Here is a 21029-nt window from a genome sequence, read left to right on the forward strand (position 1 = left end):
AGACTGACTGACAAATAATAATAACCCATTCAATGGAAAGACTGTTCCTCTAGGGATGAAGCTCTGGTTGAGAAGAGCTGTGGAGTTGGCTACACCAGGCTGAGTAGGAGATGAAAAGGACAGTCTAACAGTTCTGGAGAAAGACATTTGTCTGGGAATAATAACTTAAGGCAAAAATAACAGCCTTGGGCCTATATTTTGTCTGATGCTGTCTGTGTTTAAGCTCAAGAATAAAACAGTATCCTACAAAAATTGCTGGGAAAGATGGCCAGTTTCCTTCCTGCTTATCAGGCTGCATCTCATTACACTTCAGCTGCTCCTTTTTTGTCTTAACCATCACTGATCTCAAAGTACAGTGCTTTTCTTGTTATTTCCTGGCTGACCAGCTCTATGGCTTTCCTTGCTGCACTTTTTTCCTGCTTAGTTTGCTGTCTGGTTCCATCCTCATAGCTGCAGAGCCTTGCAAAATATCTCCACCAAAGAAAAATCAGTCAAAGGATTTAAAGGACTCCAATATATGAAAAGGTACTTAAAAAACAGTCAACAGAGAATCAAGATTACAACTGGCGGTGTCCCTAGTTCGTAGTCTAGTACTAGCAAAAGTCCATGGGAATTAGTAGTTCACTAATCATTGTATTTGAACCTGTGGTTATAACCATGCATTATTTTAAAATTAAATGGAAGATCTTAAATCCATACAAATGCACATAGCTGTTAAGCTTGGCTGGCAAAATTTATTGAGTAGGTATTGATCCTGCTGCCAGAAGTGCATGGGATTGGTTCCAGCCTCTGCATTGTGTCTCTGTTCAGCTGCTCTTGCCTACTTACAAATTGAATCGTTAAGAACAGACATTACACTTCATTACTTTAAAATAGACATCGTAGACTTATAAAGTACATAAAACAATATTCCTTTTTCAATTATTTATCACTTTCTCTACTAGTAAAGTTACCATGTTCAATTTATTGTATTAGACTTTCTGTATCTTCATATGCCTATTGATTTTATGAGAACATCTTCTCAGCCTTACAACCGTTCTCTACAGAGATAATGATGGATTGACAGCAACTATAAAACTGAACACTTTGGTTATGCCTGCCAGTATTTTCCTTCCAAGAGAAGATGTTTGGCCAAAGGCAGGCATAAATTCAGTAGATTTCCAAAATGAAGGCAGCCAGTTAATTGTAATAAAGAAGGAAAATTTAAAATTCCATCAAGGTTGACTTCCTTGAGGTTATTCAGAAAGGAGCACTTGTGTTTAGAACATCAGTAACATAAGGGCCAAACCTGCCATACTTTGCGTAGTCTAATCTGCCAGGGATGTCACTGGGAGTTTTTGAATGTACCAGATAAGATTGCATCCCAAAAGGGAAATGTAGCTTTTTAAAAATCCCTGTTCCTATCATATAAATCAATTTGATATGCGAGACTTTCCCAGATGGTATAAAAACCCATGATCTTATTAAAGTATTCAGGACAAGTCTGATAACACTGAGATTATGAAACAGTAACATCAAATAAAAGTAAATGGTATTCACTTCAGAGTTTATCTACATTTCTAATGTAAATTTATGGTTATTAAAGTAGGTCATTTACAACTGTCTTTTCAAGTTGTTACATTACATTCTTACATAGCAGTGCTTTTGCCATGTACGTTTATACACAGATAGAAACCATATAGATGAGCTATTCACCAAAGGAATGAATGCATGAGTGATTAAAATTTCCATGATGAGACAAATAACAAACAAACAAAAATCCCAACCTTTGTTTCTGCCTGAAATACATCAGGGGAATTTAGGAAAACACAGTAATCTTAAATCTTCAAAATAATTAATACAGTTTAAAAATAGGCATGTGAATATGTTTAATGACTTACTTAATAGTACTAAGGAATGTCAATTATGATCTTTTCAAGGTTACCTGGTTGCAAATTATGTTATGTACTCCTCAGAAATTTTAAGTGGGCAGTCAAGTACAATAATTCTGAGTCTTTTTAAACAATATCACTGTTCTGAATCAGTTTATTATTCTCTATGTACCATCAGTCTGGGGGCAACTTACAAAATTCCATCATCTTTTTCTATTTTTCCCATTCTATTCCTGCAGTAGTCTTCTGACCTCACTTACCTCAGCACTGACAATGATCTAGGCAGGGGTCCTCAAACTATGGCCCACAGGCCGGATACGGCCCCCCACGGTCCTCAATCCGACCCCCGGTATTTACAGAACCCCCCGCCCCACTCCGCTGGGGGTTGGGGGGGGGGAAACCAAGCAGCCGCAGATGACTGCCTGCCACTTAATCCGCGCACCAGCCCCCTGGTTAAAAAGTTTGAGGACCCCTGATCTAGAGGGCTTCTATATGCACACAGCAAGACTGTCAGATTTCCTGTGTGTTTCTCCATATATACTGGCAGTATACAGTATGCATTTCAACTGTAAAATTACAATTTCTTATTCAAAATATATTCTATTTTTCCCATTCTTATATATACATAAGCACAACAAATTCAACACCTCTTGCTGACCTTGAAGAATCCTAACACAAGTTCTGTTATGTGTATAATGAGTCCTTGCAAAGGAGATATCAGTGCAGTAGAATGTTAGTAGAAAACCAGGAGGTGCTCCAATATACCACAGAATATAACATATCAGGTACACACTGCACTGAAATGAACAGATTTCTATTTTGTCTCCTTAATTCCTTTCAGGGTCACTTTTCTAGGTATCACTTTTCTACCTACCAGTCAGGTTACCTTGGGGAATGGAATATTCAACATTGAAAAAAGATATGTAACAATAAAATTATCTTCAGTATGAACTTGCAACTGTAGATTTGTAACACAAACAGCTAAATGCAGTGTCACTGTGACAAATTCACTTCTGATAGTGGGGCAGTGGACAGGGATTTTAAAGGTTTCTTGGTATTTTACAAATACTGAAAGAATCTTGGCAAATCGAGGTCTAGTCCCAGCAACACAGAAAGGCTGGCATGAGTAAAATTGCACCCAGGCTAGCAAAGTATGGCACTGCAAGCTAAACTCCATGGCTTGAAACTGAGGTCTGAATTTTGCTGATTGTGGCCATCTCTACATGCACACATCTTTTTGTTTCTGTGTTGACTGACTCTTCCTAGTTACATGCAAGCCTTGTTTTTGCTGTTGCCCCTTCTGTTCTGCATCTTATGCTGCCACTCTACCACTGCTGCATCATGCTTCACAGGTATTAATTAATGTTTTTCACAGCTGCCTATTATCTGTATTTTGCAGATGTGCAGTTAAAATCCATGAAGGAAATCAGAGTTTATGGTAGAAAATTCATTCTTAACGATCAGTATCTGTCTAATATACCAAGTACCTTCCCAGTCTACTATACGGGTTTTCCAGGTGACCTGTATCATGTCTACAAATGTGATTTGGGTGAAATTTGGACACTGTCTTAGACTTTCTTCAGACAGGACACAGTAGCATTAAGTCTTGCTGGACACCTGAATATCTTGCACACAGACACGGTGCATACTAAAATCTCCTGTACAGATCTGAGTACAGCAAATCAGACTGTACTACCCAGCCCAATGTTCCACTGAATAACAAACATCTAAATTTCTGTGGTGGATATATGGAGAAGAATTAGGACACACTGAATGCTGCCCTACACTCACACAACCACTGAAATAATAGTCTAGTCTGGTTACAATGACCTTCACTTAGGTTTAGACCCCCAATTTCTATTTGAGATTGGGTCTTAGTTTCTGAAGTTGGCGATCCAGATGGTATAATGTGAACATTTACTTAATGATGCAGATAGCATCCAATAGGACTTAGAATGCTCCGGGGTTTTTTTTAAAACTTTAGCAGAATTTTCTCAGCATCACACATTAGGAACTTGTATCTGCCTTCAGGCATTTTGTAAGATCTTCTATCCTAAGTAAAGGACTCTTTTGACTAGAACTTATACTGAAAACTTTAATAAGACAAGGCACGTTTTCCAAAGAATTTTATGGCTTCCTATGAAATGGCCGATTAGCTCAGTAATACAGGTTATTAAAATGTTGATAGTTTAAGCACATTGTTACATCTGTATAATTTTGTGAACATTTGTGCTAATAAAATTTTGTCTCTTAAAGTGTTCATGAATGAAGGAGGTTCATTTCAAGAGCATGTGAATATTCATTAGCATTTTTTGTAGTCTTCTAGCTCTTTGGTACAAAGTTCAAACAACAGGATTTGTGCTTGGAAGATACTAATTAGAGCATTTAAAAACTGCTATATGAATTACACACCTTTTTACATGTTGAAGTATAATAGTTTCAGAAATAACTCAACATTCTGCTGATGTTTATAACATACTTAAGTTTTAATACATTATTTTTTCTAACAGTGGCAGAACACTAAGAAACTGCCCTTTTTTGTGTGGCTTGGTGATATCGTTCCAAATACATTCTTTTCTTACAGAAATGTCTGCTACAGATACTATACCAAAGTGTCAGAGAAATGTGAGAAATTTTCTGATATCTAGAAAAAACTAAGTGACCTCAACAAGGAAGCATGTCCTGCCAACATGATAGCTATAGTAGTCATCAGTTTAGTTCATTTTTTTCATCTTCTACTTTAGGCTTGGTTAGCTATGAATTTTATACCTTGTCCTCTCTGGATCAAATATATATACAAGTTCTAACATTCCAAGGATATTGTAGCCAAGGCACTTTAAACAATTTCATGGGGGAAAAAATGATTAAGGTACTGTTTGATAGCTCAAAAGATTCTCTGAACATAAAGTTAAACAGGTATGCAGTGGTGATATTTCCTCTTTTTTAAATTGGTTTGGTTTTCAATTAAGTAGCCTGTTTTTTCACAAGCCCCATAAAAGTCAGTGGAAATTGCAGGTGCTTGTGCTTGCAGAGTTTTGGGTGGTTGTTTTCTTTTCCTTTTTTTTTTTTTTTTTTTTTTTTTATTTTCAGATTAGGGATAAATCACAAGTCATCCTGATTGTCACTGTCAACACTGTTGTTCTTATATAGAGAATTTAATTAGGCTATCAGTTTTCAATTCAGTAGGAGGTTACTACTAGTATGTCCCAAGGATCTGTACCATAGTTAGTATTTAATACATTCATTAATTATGCAGAAAGTCAGCAATGAGGGGTAGAACCAAACCAATTACGTCAGCAGGATCTGCAGATGACAAAATTATTTAGTGTAAGTCTCTGTAAGAGAAGGCTGTGATGAACTTCACAGAAACAGAACTGCGCAAATTGGCAGCATAATGATTGATGAAATTCAGGCACTGACATGCATGTTAGAATGAAAAATCTGAATTGCTTGTGTGCATGGCCCTGTTCTAACTTACCACTAACTGCTAAGGGAAGAAAAGCACCCACCTCAATTAAAAACTTCTCAATGCCCAGCAGCAATCAAAATCTAAATATGTTGTAACAAAAAAAGAAAAAAAAAAGCATAGAAAATACTTAAAATACAGTGGAAAAATATTACTTTCAGTTTTACTTTAAACTTTACAATGACTAGGATCATTCCATCTCACGAGATATGATAGGAGAGAGCCGTGTCTCTCATAATTCCTAAATCCATCTTCAAATCTATTTTGTTTATGATGCAAGAAGCTGGAAGCCCATTCTTATAACACGTTGGGTTGTGTAGGAATCTGTGAAGATGGTTTGCCTCCCTTTGCTTTTCATTATCAAGCTCAGTGCCATTTGGTGATATTTCTTGAATGTTCTTCTGTCGATTTATCAGGAGATCTACTCTCTACAAGATCATCAGTCTGCTTTTATTCATTTAAGATCACCCTGAGGACGTCAACATCAATCTTCCATTTTATTTCTTCTAACTAGCTGGCATCTTGATGGCACCCTTTTTTAGGTCCTTTACAAAGTACCTTTCCCCACTTGCTATGTTTTGGTTCTTTTGAGTAAGTTCTCACTATCTCAAATCAGTTCTTTGCATAATAAGCATGCTAATCAGGGGATAAAGAGACAGGAAGATTAATTTATAAATTCATTAGCGTTACACATGCTAAGGTTAGAGCCAAGGTTAGTTACACTGTAATCAACAGTAATCCTACAAGACTAAATATCTTTGTTGGATGAACACTGCTTTAGCATGAAATTTCAGGTTTTAATGTTTTGTCTGGTGCAATTGCCAAGCAGTCATTTGTAGTTCTGGTGATAACCCAGAACTGAAACCTCAGAAGGGTGTTTGTCAGCAGGTTTCTGTGCAATCTTAAAATGTTCAGTCACTTTAGTAACAGTAGACAAAACTTGTTTTCTTTCTCATGTAAAATGTCTACAAAAAATTGTATGAAACACATGAATAAAATTATAAGAATCGCCAAATACCCCAGTATTGGCCTATTTTACAGTCATGGAGTTCCATTTAAAATTTGTAAAATTTGTCGTTTGAGATGAAAAGCCCACTGAGCGCCATTGCCATGCAGCCTGGGCCAGCCATGAGGTGACAGTGGGGCTGTGAGGTCACAGAGCTCCGCGGTGATGCGCCAGCTATAAATAGCGATGCCTCAGCCCCTAGCTGTCTCTGTAGCAGACGCAGCAGTGGTGGCGACAGCGGCACTGGCAGTATCATGTCGTTGCAGGGACCCATGACTCTTGCTCGCCACCTCAACATCATCCTCCTCCTCCTGGTGACCCTGCATGCCAGGGCTGCCTGGTCTGCACCTTCGCAAGAGCAGGAAGCAGGTAAGCACTCGGCACATTTGCGACCTTTCACGGGCCAGCGGGCTCTTCTGCCCAAGAAGCGTGGATGTGGCTTTTCCCTCGAGTGCTTTAGCAAGGGCTTCCCCTGCGTGTGTGTGAGAGCTGTGTGAGTAAGAAAGCCCACATGGGCCTTATGTTGGCCCACGCGCTCCCTGAGGGGTCTTGTTCATGGCATGGCTTGAAGAGCGTGTTAGAGAGCTGCCAGGTGCCGGCCAAGAGGTCACCAGGCCCCTCTGCAGCGCTGGCAATCTCCCCTGGGTCTGGCTCCCACACTGTTACCTGAGCCTCTTCCAGTGCCTGCGGTTCACTAAGGCAGAAGTGGATGCCAACAGGCAATGGCAACATTTCCCCTCTGTGCTTGCTTCTAGGAGAGGATGTTGCCAAAGTTTATCGAGATGCATGGAAGGCTGTTGGTTTGGAGCCCTTGGGGCATCCTGGAGGTAAGCGCTCAATGTCCCTTTCCTTGAAAGAAGAAACAGTGTCAATGTGGCAAGAGCTTACTCATGTGCAATTCTCCTGAAGAGCCTCCCAAGGGTTACACCATCCCGAATTCGTAGCCTGTTGCTGTCCTCGAGCCTGAGAGCCATCCCACGGGTAAATCAGTGGGAGGAAGCTGCATCTACCTTCTAGGCTTCTTTCCGCCTGAAGAGCAAGTTGCTCCGTCCGTGGCCCATGCGCAGACATGGAGGAGAGCAGAGAGGGAACGGGCCGGGCTCAGAGATGCGCCCTGTGGAGCTTTGCCTTGCAAAGCTGTCTCCTGGCCCCTGGGAGCCTGAGCTGCTCCCAGTGCTGGCTGCCAAGCCAGCGGGCTCGTTGGGGTTGAGCTGGGAGCTGGTGTGAGCTCCAGGGAGTCCTTTGTCCCACCAGCTCCGCACGTGGTACGTTCCGTGCCAGCACGGTGCCAGTGCAGGCGCACGGTAACTCTTGGCACCATGCTCCTGAGCGGAAGGCAGAGATGAGTGCCGTGGAGGAAGCCCACCTTTGAGTGGCACTCGCTGCCACTCTGATCTGAAGAAGTAACTTGAACTGTGTCACGGCAGCCGTTCTGTCCTGTGCTTTTTGCAGCCGTGGCTGTCGGCAAAGGTGCTGCAGATTCCCAGCTGGGTTCCAGGACTGAGCTTCTGGGAGATCGCACCATGGGTACGTCATGGCTTTCTCCTCCCTTTGAGATCCGCCAGCTCAAAGCCCAAAGGTCAGCCCGCTGGGCGCCTCTGCAGCTGTGGGGACAGAGATCTGCACGTGTGTGCCGTCTCCTTGCGCGGTCCCCTTACCGCTTCTGCGATCCAGTTCTGCCATTGTAGACCGCAGTAGATGACGGAAGCTGCTCTGGCTGTTCTGTTACAGGTGTGCCTGTAGGAAGGACTCGTCCAGCTCCTCGGCAGTGGGATGCTGCACGAGGCTGGCATCGCAGGGGTGAGTAGTCTGTCCGTGCTGACCTCACAGGCTAAGCACTGGTTTTCTGTAATTTATTTGGGTGAAACTGAATCGGGTCCTTTCTGTTAAGGTTCTGCAATAGAAAAGTACCGAGCTGAAGGAGAAAACGAGTCCTCGGAGCTAGTTGGGCACCTAAGGCATGTGCTGGAGGAATGGAAGAGAGGACGCGGTGGGTACATTTCACTGTGCCTCAGCTGTGAGACCCGGCAAGTGGAGGCGTGAGGTGCACGTCGGGGCACGCTGTAGCCTGCGCAGTGGGAAGGGATCGCTCAGAGCCTCGCTGCAGCGATGCTGGGTTTCCCACCTTGCAGGTGCTGGTGAGCCACAGAGATGGTGCAGAGCCTCTGCTGCCAGTTGTGCTTCAAGCGGAGGGCCAGGGGCGGCTGCTGCCCCAGTTTTGCCGTTACGGCTCGGAGCTGGTTTGTGCAGGCGTCTGCTGGCAGGCAGATTTGAGGGCCTGGCGAGCGCTGAACTTGTGTTCAGCTCACGGGCAGCACTGCTTGCCCACTGGCCCAGTTCCAGGCAGGAGCGAGGTCCCAGGCGACGCCGGCTGCCCTTTCCTCATGCTGGAGGTCGGTGGGGATGCTGGTTCGGCAGGCTTCTTGGGCTGTGCTGCATCTCCCGTCTACCGACCGATAGCTGGGATGGGGCAACCGTGACCGTTGCTGGTGCTTACAGGGAAGGGCGGAGGAGCCCTTCTCGAAAGGGCTGTTTCCCTGGCCGGACTGGCTGCAGCTTCTTCCCGTCCTCTTTGAAGGAAGGCATTTTGCATCGCTTTACGCGCTGCCAAAAGTGCAATGCAAACCAAAAGATGGCCTGCAATTTCCTGGTCCCCCAGCAGGTCAGGCGTGGCTGTTGCTTGGAGTAGGAACCAGGCGCAGGCTCCTCCCCCAGTGCCCACTCTGGCAAGTCACAGCAGCAGCCAAAGCTGAAAGTGTTTTGGGTTCCAGGCATCGGGACCAGTTCCGCAGATATGGGAAATGTGCCAAATGTCCCTCCCGCCCTAGCTGCATCCCCGAGCTTGCTGTGACCGCCGAGAGGCACAGGAGCAGCACAGAGCGGGATCCCTCCCTGAGCCGAGGTCCACAGCGATGCCCTGACTCCCAGACTAGGCAGAGGCTTAGGGGGAACCTCCCCGTCCTCCTGTGTCCTCTGTGCCTGAGACTCGCTGAGGCTTTACCTGCCCTCTCTGCTTTTTGGCAGTGCCGTCAAAGCCTGGAGAAGACCACCACAGCAAGATAAATCAGGCTTATGAACGGGGCTCAGGTACGGAGCAGTCTTGCTGGGGTCCCCAAGTGGGAGACACATCCTGAAACCTGGGAGGTGCTGCAGGCGGTGCCTGTGCTGGAGCAAAGGCACTAGGGGGAGGGCAAGGCTTCAGTGCCACTTGAGAAGGCCTGAGTCTGTCCCCTCGGGGTGTGGGAACTGTCTCACGGGGAGGGAGAGCTGGGGTGGCACTGCCTGCTGCAGGGACGGTTTCTGTCCGTGTCCCTCGAAGGGTCAAGCAGCTGCGCCCCCCCTGTGCTCCCCTTCTGGCCTTCTGGGTTTGGTTGGGTGGGACACCCTGCCCCAAAGGGTGGGAACGTGCCTCCAGGCACCAGTACTGGGGGGAAACAGAGAATGTCCTGGCCGGATCAATCGTGCTGCACGCTTACCAGTGGTGCGCAGGACGGGCTAACGTTCCTAATTGCTCCTGCAGACGTGATCAGCGAGAGAACCGCAAGGGCTGATGATCCCCCAAACACCGCAAGTCTTCTCTGTCCCCAAGATGCGCGGAGGCACTGTATGATAGCCACAGCAGCAACCATGCTTTCCGTGCCAGTTGGAATAGTGTTGGTCTGTGTCATCATCCGGCGGTGGATGAAGAAAGAAGAGTGAGTTGTTGATTCCCCCCACACTGCTTCCTCTGATGGCTGCTCAGAGCCACGAAGCATTTCTAGTCAGGCTGCTGCAGAGTGGCAGCCTGGTGGCTGCCCAAAAGCAAGGGCAGGACGAGAAAGAGCGGGGCAAGAGATTGCCCCAGCCAGGGAGGCGCCCAGTAGCGCTGGCTGATGGCCACCGAACCTGCCCTGAGGAGTCCCCCTGCTCGGGGCTGCCATGCAGTGCGGGTGTCCACGTCGGCCAAGGCGTGCCAGCGGCTCTGCCCGTGCTGGGGAGCCTTGCCAGCTCTGGGCCGTGCTGTGGGGGACAGTCCGTGCGCCCCCTCTGCAGCTGAGCGCCTCAGCGGCCTCCTCTCTCCACAGGCCCGTCGCTGGCGCTTCTAGACTCCAGCAGGAAACCCATGGCTCTCGCTTCCACCCGGACAGCAAGAGCAGCCGCGCAAGCACCCCTCAGAGCTGGACCCAAAGACAGCAGAGGACACTGCCGCCTGAACAACCAGCGCGCTCATCCTCCCCACGGCCCCCGCGACCGCCTCCCCCATTCGCAGCCGCCTTTCAGCAGAGGAGCCCGACCAGCACCCTCCAGACCCCAGCCAAAGGGAAACGGCCTCCACGCCCCCCGAACCCATCTCCAGCCGCCCTTCAGATGAGCCATACCAGCACCCCCCAGCACCCCACCGACTGGGACTTGCCCTCGCCCCCCCCAAGCCCATTCCTGGAATCTTTGCATCAGATGAACCAGGAAAGTGTCTCTCAGCTGCAGCAGTCCCCACGTCCTCCGAGACCTCCACCGCTACCGAGACCTCCAAGCCCACCGAGCCCCCCGCCGCTACCGAGCACCCACCACTTTTGAGCCCTCCAAGGCCGCCGACCTCCCACTGCTGCCAAGCCCTCTGAGACCCCTGAGGGCCCTGAGCCTCCTGAGACTCCCACACACCCCTGAGCTCACTGCTCCAGCCGCACAGCAGGGGCTGAAGGCAGCCACACCAGGGTAGGAGTTGGGGGCGCACTGACAGAGCCCCAACCGACAGCTTCGGGGCTCAGCCGCTGCCCGCCAAAGACAGTGTGACACAGAGCTGTCACACAAGTGTCCAGGGGGTACCAACAGCAAACCAAGCGAGGCACCAGCACCGTCTGGGCTCCACACCTGGGCGCAGCCGTGGATGCCCACTATGTCGGCAGGCAGGAGCTGGGCACGGGCGCGTGGGGAAAGCCCCAATGGCGGCACTACGCGCTCTGCTCCACAGCTCATCCCTGACTGCCAGCCTGCTGCAAACAGGTCATTAGCCTGAGGGGCAGGTCCTGCCCCTTTCTCCTACAACGCAAGGCACCCTCTGATGCCATCCGGGCTGCTCCTGAAGTGATTAAAGAGCTGGGAGAACAGGAAGCATGGTCAGGTCTCCTTCTCAATACAGTTCTCCTGCGTGGATCGCAGAGAAACCTCATGGCAAGTGGTGACTAGCGGTAGATGACAGAGCCCTGAGCACTGCCGCTGAACAGCGCCCTGCGGCTGCTCCCGGTCCGAGTGGTAGAGTCCCTTGTGTCAACGAAGAAGCCCTGCCAGGAGTGGTGGCAGTAGCTGGGAAGGATAGGTGGTGTTGGCTCCCCGTGTCGGGGACAGATAGGGAGAGGTCTCCTTTCACCAGGCGGGGACTGCCGTTTACATGGACCGCCTGACCTCAGTCTTTTGAACATTGTCCTGCCATTGCTCCTGCTCCACCAGGTGCAGAGCTGGAAGCATCAACATTAGCACAGAGGTCGCTGTGATGCAGTTACTGTGTGACAGAAGGTGTGAAAGCCAGCGTCGCTGCAGCGAGGCTCCAATCCATCCCTTCCCGCTTTGTAGGCTACAGCGTGGCCAGACGTGCATCTAAAACCTCTGGCTGCCGAGTCTCATGGCTAAGGCAGAGTGAAATACGGGATCATGGAATGTTTGGGGTTGGAAGGGACCTTTACAGGTCATTGAGTCCAACCCCCCTGCAACGAGCAGAGCCACCTTCAACGGGATCACTTTGCTCAGCTGAGCTTGAATGTTTCCAGGGATGGGGCATCCACCACCTCTCTGGGCAACCTGTTCCAGTGTTTCACCACCCTCAGCATAAAAAAAAAACACCTGCTGTCCTTGTGTTTAGTCTTAACCTGCCCACTTCCAGCTTCAAACCATTGCCCCTTCTCCCTAGGGCTGCAGGCCCTGCTCAAATCTCTGTCCCCGTCTCTCTGATAAGCGCCCATTAAGTATTGGAAGACCAGAATCAGGTCTCCCCAGAGCCTCCTCTTCGCCAGGCTGAACAACCCCACCTCTCTCTGCCTTTTTTTCAGAGCAGAGGAGTTCCATCCCTTCGATCATTTTGGTGGCTTCTTTTGATGCAGCCCAGGACACGGTTGGCTTTCTGGCCTGCGAGCGCACATTGCTGGTTCATGCCCAGCTGTTCATCCACCAGTACCCCCAAGTCCTTCCTGGCAGGGCGGCTCTCAGTGGTACCGGGCGTTGCCCTGAGCCTGGTGCAGGACCTTGCACGTGGCCTTCTTGAGCCTCATGAGGTTCACATGGGCCGCTTCTCCAGCTTGTCCAGGTCCCTCTGGACAGCAGCCCATCGCTCAGGCGCATCAGCTGCACCACTCAGCTTCGTGTCATCTGCAAACTTGCTGAGGGTGCACCTGATCCCACTGTCTTATGTCATTGATGAAGCTATTAAACAGTACTGCTCCCAAGAGGGGCCCCTGAGGGACACACTCGTCCCCAGTCTCCATCCGCACACTGAGCTGTTCACCACTGCCGTCAGGATGGCACTGTCCAGCCAATTCCTTATCCACCAAGCAGTCCACGCATCAGATCCACATTTCTCCAATTGATGGAGAAGGATGTTGTGAGAGACAATATCAAAGGCCAAAGAAGCCTGGAGAGATGACACCTGTAGCTCTTCCCTTGCCCACCGAGGTACTCACCCTACCACTGAAGGCCACTGGGTTGTTCAGGGAACATACACCCACCGTGTGCTCTCTCAAGGTTTCCTTTTGCACGTCAAATACTTTAAGAGAATATTTTTTCTGTTTTATTGACTGACTTTGCCCTTTGAGGACCCCAACAGAAAGTATTCCCTTAAGTTTCACGTGAAGGAGAAAGGGAAGAGTGAAGGCTTCATCTTTCCCGTCAAACAAACGTGACCTGTTAGCCCTGGGGTCCCCCAAGGCGCAAACCAGGCTCCAGCCGGGAAGCTGCCCACAGGAGGGGATCTGGCACTTGTCTTGAGGCTGAAATCATTCACTCCTCAGCCTCGTGAGCTGTTGCTAACAGCACCTGAGGAGGTCAGAAATGCCCTGGCTGCGCTCCCCAGGTCACCTGGGGCACTGTGAGCTCCGCGCTGCCCCTGTGACAGTGCCCGGAAAAGAGGGCAGAGCTGCGGGCTCAGCCCCAGGTGGGACCGTGTGCCAGCCCTTGGACGGAGCTGCCCAACGGGGCATGCTCCCCAGCCTGGGAGGGCAGCTGCCCCGGCTGTGCTCCAGCGGTTCTCCCCCTGAGCACCGTTGCCATGCGGCCTGGGCCGGCCGTGAGGTCACAGTGGGGCTGTGAGGTCACGGAGCTCCACGGCGATGCACCAGCTACAAGTACCCATGCCTCAGCCCCCAGCCGCAACTGCACCAGATGCAGCAGCAGCGGTGACAGCAGCACAGGATCATGTGGCTGAAGGGAGCCATGGCCCTCATTCAGCACTGCCTCCTCCTCCTCCTCCTCCTCCTCCTCCTGGAGGCCCTACCTGCCAGGGCTGCACCTTGGCAAGAGCAGGAAGCAGGTAAGCACTCGGCACACTTGCGACCTTTCACGGGCCAGCGGGCTCCTCTCCCCGAGAAGCGTGGATGTGGCTTTTCCCTCGAGCGCTTTAGCGAGGGCTTCCCCTGCGTGTGTGAGAGCTGTGCGGGTACGAAAGCCCCCAGGGGCCCTATGTTGGCCCACGCGCTCCCTGAGGGGTCTTGTTCATGGCATGGCTTGAAGAGCGTGTTAGAGAGCTGCCAGGTGCCGGCCAAGAGGTCACCAGGCCCCTCTGCAGCGCTGGCAATCTCCCCTGGGTCTGGCTCCCACGCTGTTACCTGAGCCCCTTCCGGTGCCTGCGGTTCACTAAGGCAGAAGTGGATGCCAACAGGCAATGGCAACATTTCCCCTCTGTGCTTGCTTCTAGGAGAGGATGTTGCCAAAGTTTATCGAGATGCATGGAAGGCTGTTGGTTTGGAGCCCTTGGGGCATCCTGGAGGTAAGCGCTCAATGTCCCTTTCCTTGAAAGAAGAAACAGTGCCAATGTGACAAGAGCTGACTCATGTGCAATTCTCCTGAAGAGCCTCCCAAGGGTTACACCATCCCGAATTCGTAGCCTGTTGCTGTCCTCGAGCCTGAGAGCCATCCCACGGGTAAATCAGTGGGAGGAAGCTGCATCTACCTTCTAGGCTTCTTTCCGCCTGAAGAGCAAGTTGCTCCGTCCGTGGCCCATGCGCAGACATGGAGGAGAGCAGAGAGGGAACGGGCCGGGCTCAGAGATGCGCCCTGTGGAGCTTTGCCTTGCAAAGCTGTCTCCTGGCCCCTGGGAGCCTGAGCTGCTCCCAGTGCTGGCTGCCAAGCCAGCGGGCTCGTTGGGGTTGAGCTGGGAGCTGGTGTGAGCTCCAGGGAGTCCTTTGTCCCACCAGCTCCGCACGTGGTACGTTCCGTGCCAGCACGGTGCCAGTGCAGGCGCACGGTAACTCTTGGCACCATGCTCCTGAGCGGAAGGCAGAGATGAGTGCCGTGGAGGAAGCCCACCTTTGAGTGGCACTCGCTGCCACTCTGATCTGAAGAAGTAACTTGAACTGTGTCACGGCAGCCGTTCTGTCCTGTGCTTTTTGCAGCCGTGGCTGTCGGCAAAGGTGCTGCAGATTCCCAGCTGGGTTCCAGGACTGAGCTTCTGGGAGATCGCACCATGGGTACGTCATGGCTTTCTCCTCCCTTTGAGATCCGCCAGCTCAAAGCCCAAAGGTCAGCCCGCTGGGCGCCTCTGCAGCTGTGGGGACAGAGATCTGCACGTGTGTGCCGTCTCCTTGCGCGGTCCCCTTACCGCTTCTGCGATCCAGTTCTGCCATTGTAGACCGCAGTAGATGACGGAAGCTGCTCTGGCTGTTCTGTTACAGGTGTGCCTGTAGGAAGGACTCGTCCAGCTCCTCGGCAGTGGGATGCTGCACGAGGCTGGCATCGCAGGGGTGAGTAGTCTGTCCGTGCTGACCTCACAGGCTAAGCACTGGTTTTCTGTAATTTATTTGGGTGAAACTGAATCGGGTCCTTTCTGTTAAGGTTCTGCAATAGAAAAGTACCGAGCTGAAGGAGAAAACGAGTCCTCGGAGCTAGTTGGGCACCTAAGGCATGTGCTGGAGGAATGGAAGAGAGGACGCGGTGGGTACATTTCACTGTGCCTCAGCTGTGAGACCCGGCAAGTGGAGGCGTGAGGTGCACGTCGGGGCACGCTGTAGCCTGCGCAGTGGGAAGGGATCGCTCAGAGCCTCGCTGCAGCGATGCTGGGTTTCCCACCTTGCAGGTGCTGGTGAGCCACAGAGATGGTGCAGAGCCTCTGCTGCCAGTTGTGCTTCAAGCGGAGGGCCAGGGGCGGCTGCTGCCCCAGTTTTGCCGTTACGGCTCGGAGCTGGTTTGTGCAGGCGTCTGCTGGCAGGCAGATTTGAGGGCCTGGCGAGCGCTGAACTTGTGTTCAGCTCACGGGCAGCACTGCTTGCCCACTGGCCCAGTTCCAGGCAGGAGCGAGGTCCCAGGCGACGCCGGCTGCCCTTTCCTCATGCTGGAGGTCGGTGGGGATGCTGGTTCGGCAGGCTTCTTGGGCTGTGCTGCATCTCCCGTCTACCGACCGATAGCTGGGATGGGGCAACCGTGACCGTTGCTGGTGCTTACAGGGAAGGGCGGAGGAGCCCTTCTCGAAAGGGCTGTTTCCCTGGCCGGACTGGCTGCAGCTTCTTCCCGTCCTCTTTGAAGGAAGGCATTTTGCATCGCTTTACGCGCTGCCAAAAGTGCAATGCAAACCAAAAGATGGCCTGCAATTTCCTGGTCCCCCAGCAGGTCAGGCGTGGCTGTTGCTTGGAGTAGGAACCAGGCGCAGGCTCCTCCCCCAGTGCCCACTCTGGCAAGTCACAGCAGCAGCCAAAGCTGAAAGTGTTTTGGGTTCCAGGCATCGGGACCATGTTCCGCAGATATGGGAAATGTGCCAAATGTCCCTCCCGCCCTAGCTGCATCCCCGAGCTTGCTGTGACCGCCGAGAGGCACAGGAGCAGCACAGAGCGGGATCCCTCCCTGAGCCGAGGTCCACAGCGATGCCCTGACTCCCAGACTAGGCAGAGGCTTAGGGGGAACCTCCCCGTCCTCCTGTGTCCTCTGTGCCTGAGACTCGCTGAGGCTTTACCTGCCCTCTCTGCTTTTTGGCAGTGCCGTCAAAGCCTGGAGAAGACCACCACAGCAAGATAAATCAGGCTTATGAACGGGGCTCAGGTACGGAGCAGTCTTGCTGGGGTCCCCAAGTGGGAGACACATCCTGAAACCTGGGAGGTGCTGCAGGCGGTGCCTGTGCTGGAGCAAAGGCACTAGGGGGAGGGCAAGGCTTCAGTGCCACTTGAGAAGGCCTGAGTCTGTCCCCTCGGGGTGTGGGAACTGTCTCACGGGGAGGGAGAGCTGGGGTGGCACTGCCTGCTGCAGGGACGGTTTCTGTCCGTGTCCCTCGAAGGGTCAAGCAGCTGCGCCCCCCCTGTGCTCCCCTTCTGGCCTTCTGGGTTTGGTTGGGTGGGACACCCTGCCCCAAAGGGTGGGAACGTGCCTCCAGGCACCAGTACTGGGGGGAAACAGAGAATGTCCTGGCCGGATCAATCGTGCTGCACGCTTACCAGTGGTGCGCAGGACGGGCTAACGTTCCTAATTGCTCCTGCAGACGTGATCAGCGAGAGAACCGCAAGGGCTGATGATCCCCCAAACACCGCAAGTCTTCTCTGTCCCCAAGATGCGCGGAGGCACTGTATGATAGCCACAGCAGCAACCATGCTTTCCGTGCCAGTTGGAATAGTGTTGGTCTGTGTCATCATCCGGCGGTGGATGAAGAAAGAAGAGTGAGTTGTTGATTCCCCCCACACTGCTTCCTCTGATGGCTGCTCAGAGCCACGAAGCATTTCTAGTCAGGCTGCTCCAGAGTGGCAGCCTGGTGGCTGCCCAAAAGCAAGGGCAGGACGAGAAAGAGCGGGGCAAGAGATTGCCCCAGCCAGGGAGGCGCCCAGTAGCGCTGGCTGATGGCCACCGAACCTGCCCTGAGGAGTCCCCCTGCTCGGGGCTGCCATGCAGTGCGGGTGTCCACGTCGGCCAAGGCGTGCCAGCGGCTCTGCCCGTGCTGGGGAGCCTTGCCAGCTCTGGGCCGTGCTGTGGGGGACAGTCCGTGCGCCCCCTCTGCAGCTGAGCGCCTCAGCGGCCTCCTCTCTCCACAGGCCCGTCGCTGGCGCTTCTAGACTCCAGCAGGAAACCCATGGCTCTCGCTTCCACCCGGACAGCAAGAGCAGCCGCGCAAGCACCCCTCAGAGCTGGACCCAAAGACAGCAGAGGACACTGCCGCCTGAACAACCAGCGCGCTCATCCTCCCCACGGCCCCCGCGACCGCCTCCCCCATTCGCAGCCGCCTTTCAGCAGAGGAGCCCGACCAGCACCCTCCAGACCCCAGCCAAAGGGAAACGGCCTCCACGCCCCCCGAACCCATCTCCAGCCGCCCTTCAGATGAGCCATACCAGCACCCCCCAGCACCCCACCGACTGGGACTTGCCCTCGCCCCCCCCAAGCCCATTCCTGGAATCTTTGCATCAGATGAACCAGGAAAGTGTCTCTCAGCTGCAGCAGTCCCCACGTCCTCCGAGACCTCCACCGCTACCGAGACCTCCAAGCCCACCGAGCCCCCCGCCGCTACCGAGCACCCACCACTTTTGAGCCCTCCAAGGCCGCCGACCTCCCACTGCTGCCAAGCCCTCTGAGACCCCTGAGGGCCCTGAGCCTCCTGAGACTCCCACACACCCCTGAGCTCACTGCTCCAGCCGCACAGCAGGGGCTGAAGGCAGCCACACCAGGGTAGGAGTTGGGGGCGCACTGACAGAGCCCCAACCGACAGCTTCGGGGCTCAGCCGCTGCCCGCCAAAGACAGTGTGACACAGAGCTGTCACACAAGTGTCCAGGGGGTACCAACAGCAAACCAAGCGAGGCACCAGCACCGTCTGGGCTCCACACCTGGGCGCAGCCGTGGATGCCCACTATGTCGGCAGGCAGGAGCTGGGCACGGGCGCGTGGGGAAAGCCCCAATGGCGGCACTACGCGCTCTGCTCCACAGCTCATCCCTGACTGCCAGCCTGCTGCAAACAGGTCATTAGCCTGAGGGGCAGGTCCTGCCCCTTTCTCCTACAACGCAAGGCACCCTCTGATGCCATCCGGGCTGCTCCTGAAGTGATTAAAGAGCTGGGAGAACAGGAAGCATGGTCAGGTCTCCTTCTCAATACAGTTCTCCTGCGTGGATCGCAGAGAAACCTCATGGCAAGTGGTGACTAGCGGTAGATGACAGAGCCCTGAGCACTGCCGCTGAACAGCGCCCTGCGGCTGCTCCCGGTCCGAGTGGTAGAGTCCCTTGTGTCAACGAAGAAGCCCTGCCAGGAGTGGTGGCAGTAGCTGGGAAGGATAGGTGGTGTTGGCTCCCCGTGTCGGGGACAGATAGGGAGAGGTCTCCTTTCACCAGGCGGGGACTGCCGTTTACATGGACCGCCTGACCTCAGTCTTTTGAACATTGTCCTGCCATTGCTCCTGCTCCACCAGGTGCAGAGCTGGAAGCATCAACATTAGCACAGAGGTCGCTGTGATGCAGTTACTGTGTGACAGAAGGTGTGAAAGCCAGCGTCGCTGCAGCGAGGCTCCAATCCATCCCTTCCCGCTTTGTAGGCTACAGCGTGGCCAGACGTGCATCTAAAACCTCTGGCTGCCGAGTCTCATGGCTAAGGCAGAGTGAAATACGGGATCATGGAATGTTTGGGGTTGGAAGGGACCTTTACAGGTCATTGAGTCCAACCCCCCTGCAACGAGCAGAGCCACCTTCAACGGGATCACTTTGCTCAGCTGAGCTTGAATGTTTCCAGGGATGGGGCATCCACCACCTCTCTGGGCAACCTGTTCCAGTGTTTCACCACCCTCAGCATAAAAAAAAACCACCTGCTGTCCTTGTGTCTAGTCTTAATCTGCCCACTTCCAGCTTCAAACCATTGCCCCTTCTCCCTAGGGCTGCAGGCCCTGCTCAAATCTCTGTCCCCGTCTCTCTGATAAGCGCCCATTAAGTATTGGAAGACCAGAATCAGGTCTCCCCAGAGCCTCCTCTTCGCCAGGCTGAACAACCCCACCTCTCTCTGCCTTTTTTTCAGAGCAGAGGAGTTCCATCCCTTCGATCATTTTGGTGGCTTCTTTTGATGCAGCCCAGGACACGGTTGGCTTTCTGGCCTGCGAGCGCACATTGCTGGTTCATGCCCAGCTGTTCATCCACCAGTACCCTCAAGTCCTTCCTGGCAGGGCGGCTCTCAGTGGTACCGGGCGTTGCCCTGAGCCTGGTGCAGGACCTTGCACGTGGCCTTCTTGAGCCTCATGAGGTTCACATGGGCCGCTTCTCCAGCCTGTCCAGGTCCCTCTGGACAGCAGCCCATCGCTCAGGCGCATCAGCTGCACCACTCAGCTTCGTGTCATCTGCAAACTTGCTGAGGGTGCACCTGATCCCACTGTCTTATGTCATTGATGAAGCTATTAAACAGTACTGCTCCCAAGAGGGGCCCCTGAGGGACACACTCGTCCCCAGTCTCCATCCGCACACTGAGCTGTTCACCACTGCCGTCAGGATGGCACTGTCCAGCCAATTCCTTATCCACCAAGCAGTCCACGCATCAGATCCACATTTCTCCAATTGATGGAGAAGGATGTTGTGAGAGACAATATCAAAGGCCAAAGAAGCCTGGAGAGATGACACCTGTAGCTCTTCCCTTGCCCACCGAGGTACTCACCCTACCACTGAAGGCCACTGGGTTGTTCAGGGAACATACACCCACCGTGTGCTCTCTCAAGGTTTCCTTTTGCACGTCAAATACTTTAAGAGAATATTTTTTCTGTTTTATTGACTGACTTTGCCCTTTGAGGACCCCAACAGAAAGTATTCCCTTAAGTTTCACGTGAAGGAGAAAGGGAAGAGTGAAGGCTTCATCTTTCCCGTCAAACAAACGTGACCTGTTAGCCCTGGGGTCCCCCAAGGCGCAAACCAGGCTCCAGCCGGGAAGCTGCCCACAGGAGGGGATCTGGCACTTGTCTTGAGGCTGAAATCATTCACTCCTCAGCCTCGTGAGCTGTTGCTAACAGCACCTGAGGAGGTCAGAAATGCCCTGGCTGCGCTCCCCAGGTCACCTGGGGCACTGTGAGCTCCGCGCTGCCCCTGTGACAGTGCCCGGAAAAGAGGGCAGAGCTGCGGGCTCAGCCCCAGGTGGGACCGTGTGCCAGCCCTTGGACGGAGCTGCCCAACGGGGCATGCTCCCCAGCCTGGGAGGGCAGCTGCCCCGGCTGTGCTCCAGCGGCTCTCCCCCTGAGCACCGTTGCCATGCGGCCTGGGCCGGCCGTGAGGTCACAGTGGGGCTGTGAGGTCACGGAGCTCCACGGCGATGCACCAGCTACAAGTACCCATGCCTCAGCCCCCAGCCGCAACTGCACCAGATGCAGCAGCAGCGGTGACAGCAGCACAGGATCATGTGGCTGAAGGGAGCCATGGCCCTCATTCAGCACTGCCTCCTCCTCCTCCTCCTCCTGGAGGCCCTACCTGCCAGGGCTGCACCTTGGCAAGAGCAGGAAGCAGGTAAGCACTCGGCACACTTGCGACCTTTCACGGGCCAGCGGGCTCCTCTCCCCGAGAAGCGTGGATGTGGCTTTTCCCTCG

The 21029-nt window shown here is 52.7% G+C and overlaps 2 protein-coding genes across 4 annotated transcripts; both read left to right on the top strand.

Moving 5' to 3' along the window:
* Positions 1–2280: 2280 nt before the first annotated feature.
* LOC308062762 (uncharacterized protein) lies at positions 2281–20326 on the top strand. 3 transcript variants are annotated; one of them, XM_080384679.1, is made up of 8 exons: positions 2281–6683; positions 13807–14291; positions 14917–14991; positions 15196–15264; positions 15356–15454; positions 16490–16552; positions 16986–17160; positions 17530–20326. In XM_080384679.1, the coding sequence occupies exons 2-8, from the start codon at positions 14174–14176 to the stop codon at positions 18017–18019; spliced, it is 1089 nt and encodes a 362-aa protein (XP_080240805.1). In that variant the 5' UTR covers positions 2281–6683; positions 13807–14173; the 3' UTR covers positions 18020–20326. The 3 variants fall into 3 exon arrangements, with proteins under 3 accessions (XP_080240805.1, XP_080240806.1, XP_080240804.1); XM_080384680.1 differs by having other exon boundaries at positions 2281–6489; positions 13598–14291; XM_080384678.1 differs by lacking the exon at positions 2281–6683 and having other exon boundaries at positions 13593–14291.
* LOC308062761 (uncharacterized protein) lies at positions 6837–13204 on the top strand. Its single transcript, XM_080384677.1, has 7 exons — positions 6837–7170; positions 7796–7870; positions 8075–8143; positions 8235–8333; positions 9368–9430; positions 9864–10038; positions 10408–13204. The coding sequence occupies exons 1-7, from the start codon at positions 7053–7055 to the stop codon at positions 10895–10897; spliced, it is 1089 nt and encodes a 362-aa protein (XP_080240803.1). The 5' UTR covers positions 6837–7052; the 3' UTR covers positions 10898–13204.
* Positions 20327–21029: the final 703 nt, after the last annotated feature.

Source organism: Falco punctatus, assembly GCF_963210335.1.
Source record: "Falco punctatus genome assembly, chromosome: 4".
NCBI lineage: Eukaryota > Metazoa > Chordata > Aves > Falconiformes > Falconidae > Falco > Falco punctatus.

Bases quoted from the DNA above. Each gene is read 5' to 3' on its own strand.
- LOC308062761 (XM_080384677.1), top strand. From the start codon at position 7,053: ATGCCAACAGGCAATGGCAACATTTCCCCTCTGTGCTTGCTTCTAGGA. The intron at 7,871-8,074 runs GTACGTCATGGC...GTTCTGTTACAG, and splicing joins TCTGGGAGATCGCACCATGG to GTGTGCCTGTAGGAAGGACT. The intron at 10,039-10,407 runs GTGAGTTGTTGA...CTCTCTCCACAG, and splicing joins CGGTGGATGAAGAAAGAAGA to GCCCGTCGCTGGCGCTTCTA.
- LOC308062762 (XM_080384679.1), top strand. From the start codon at position 14,174: ATGCCAACAGGCAATGGCAACATTTCCCCTCTGTGCTTGCTTCTAGGA. The intron at 14,292-14,916 runs GTAAGCGCTCAA...TGCTTTTTGCAG, and splicing joins GCCCTTGGGGCATCCTGGAG to CCGTGGCTGTCGGCAAAGGT. The intron at 15,265-15,355 runs GTGAGTAGTCTG...CTTTCTGTTAAG, and splicing joins ACGAGGCTGGCATCGCAGGG to GTTCTGCAATAGAAAAGTAC.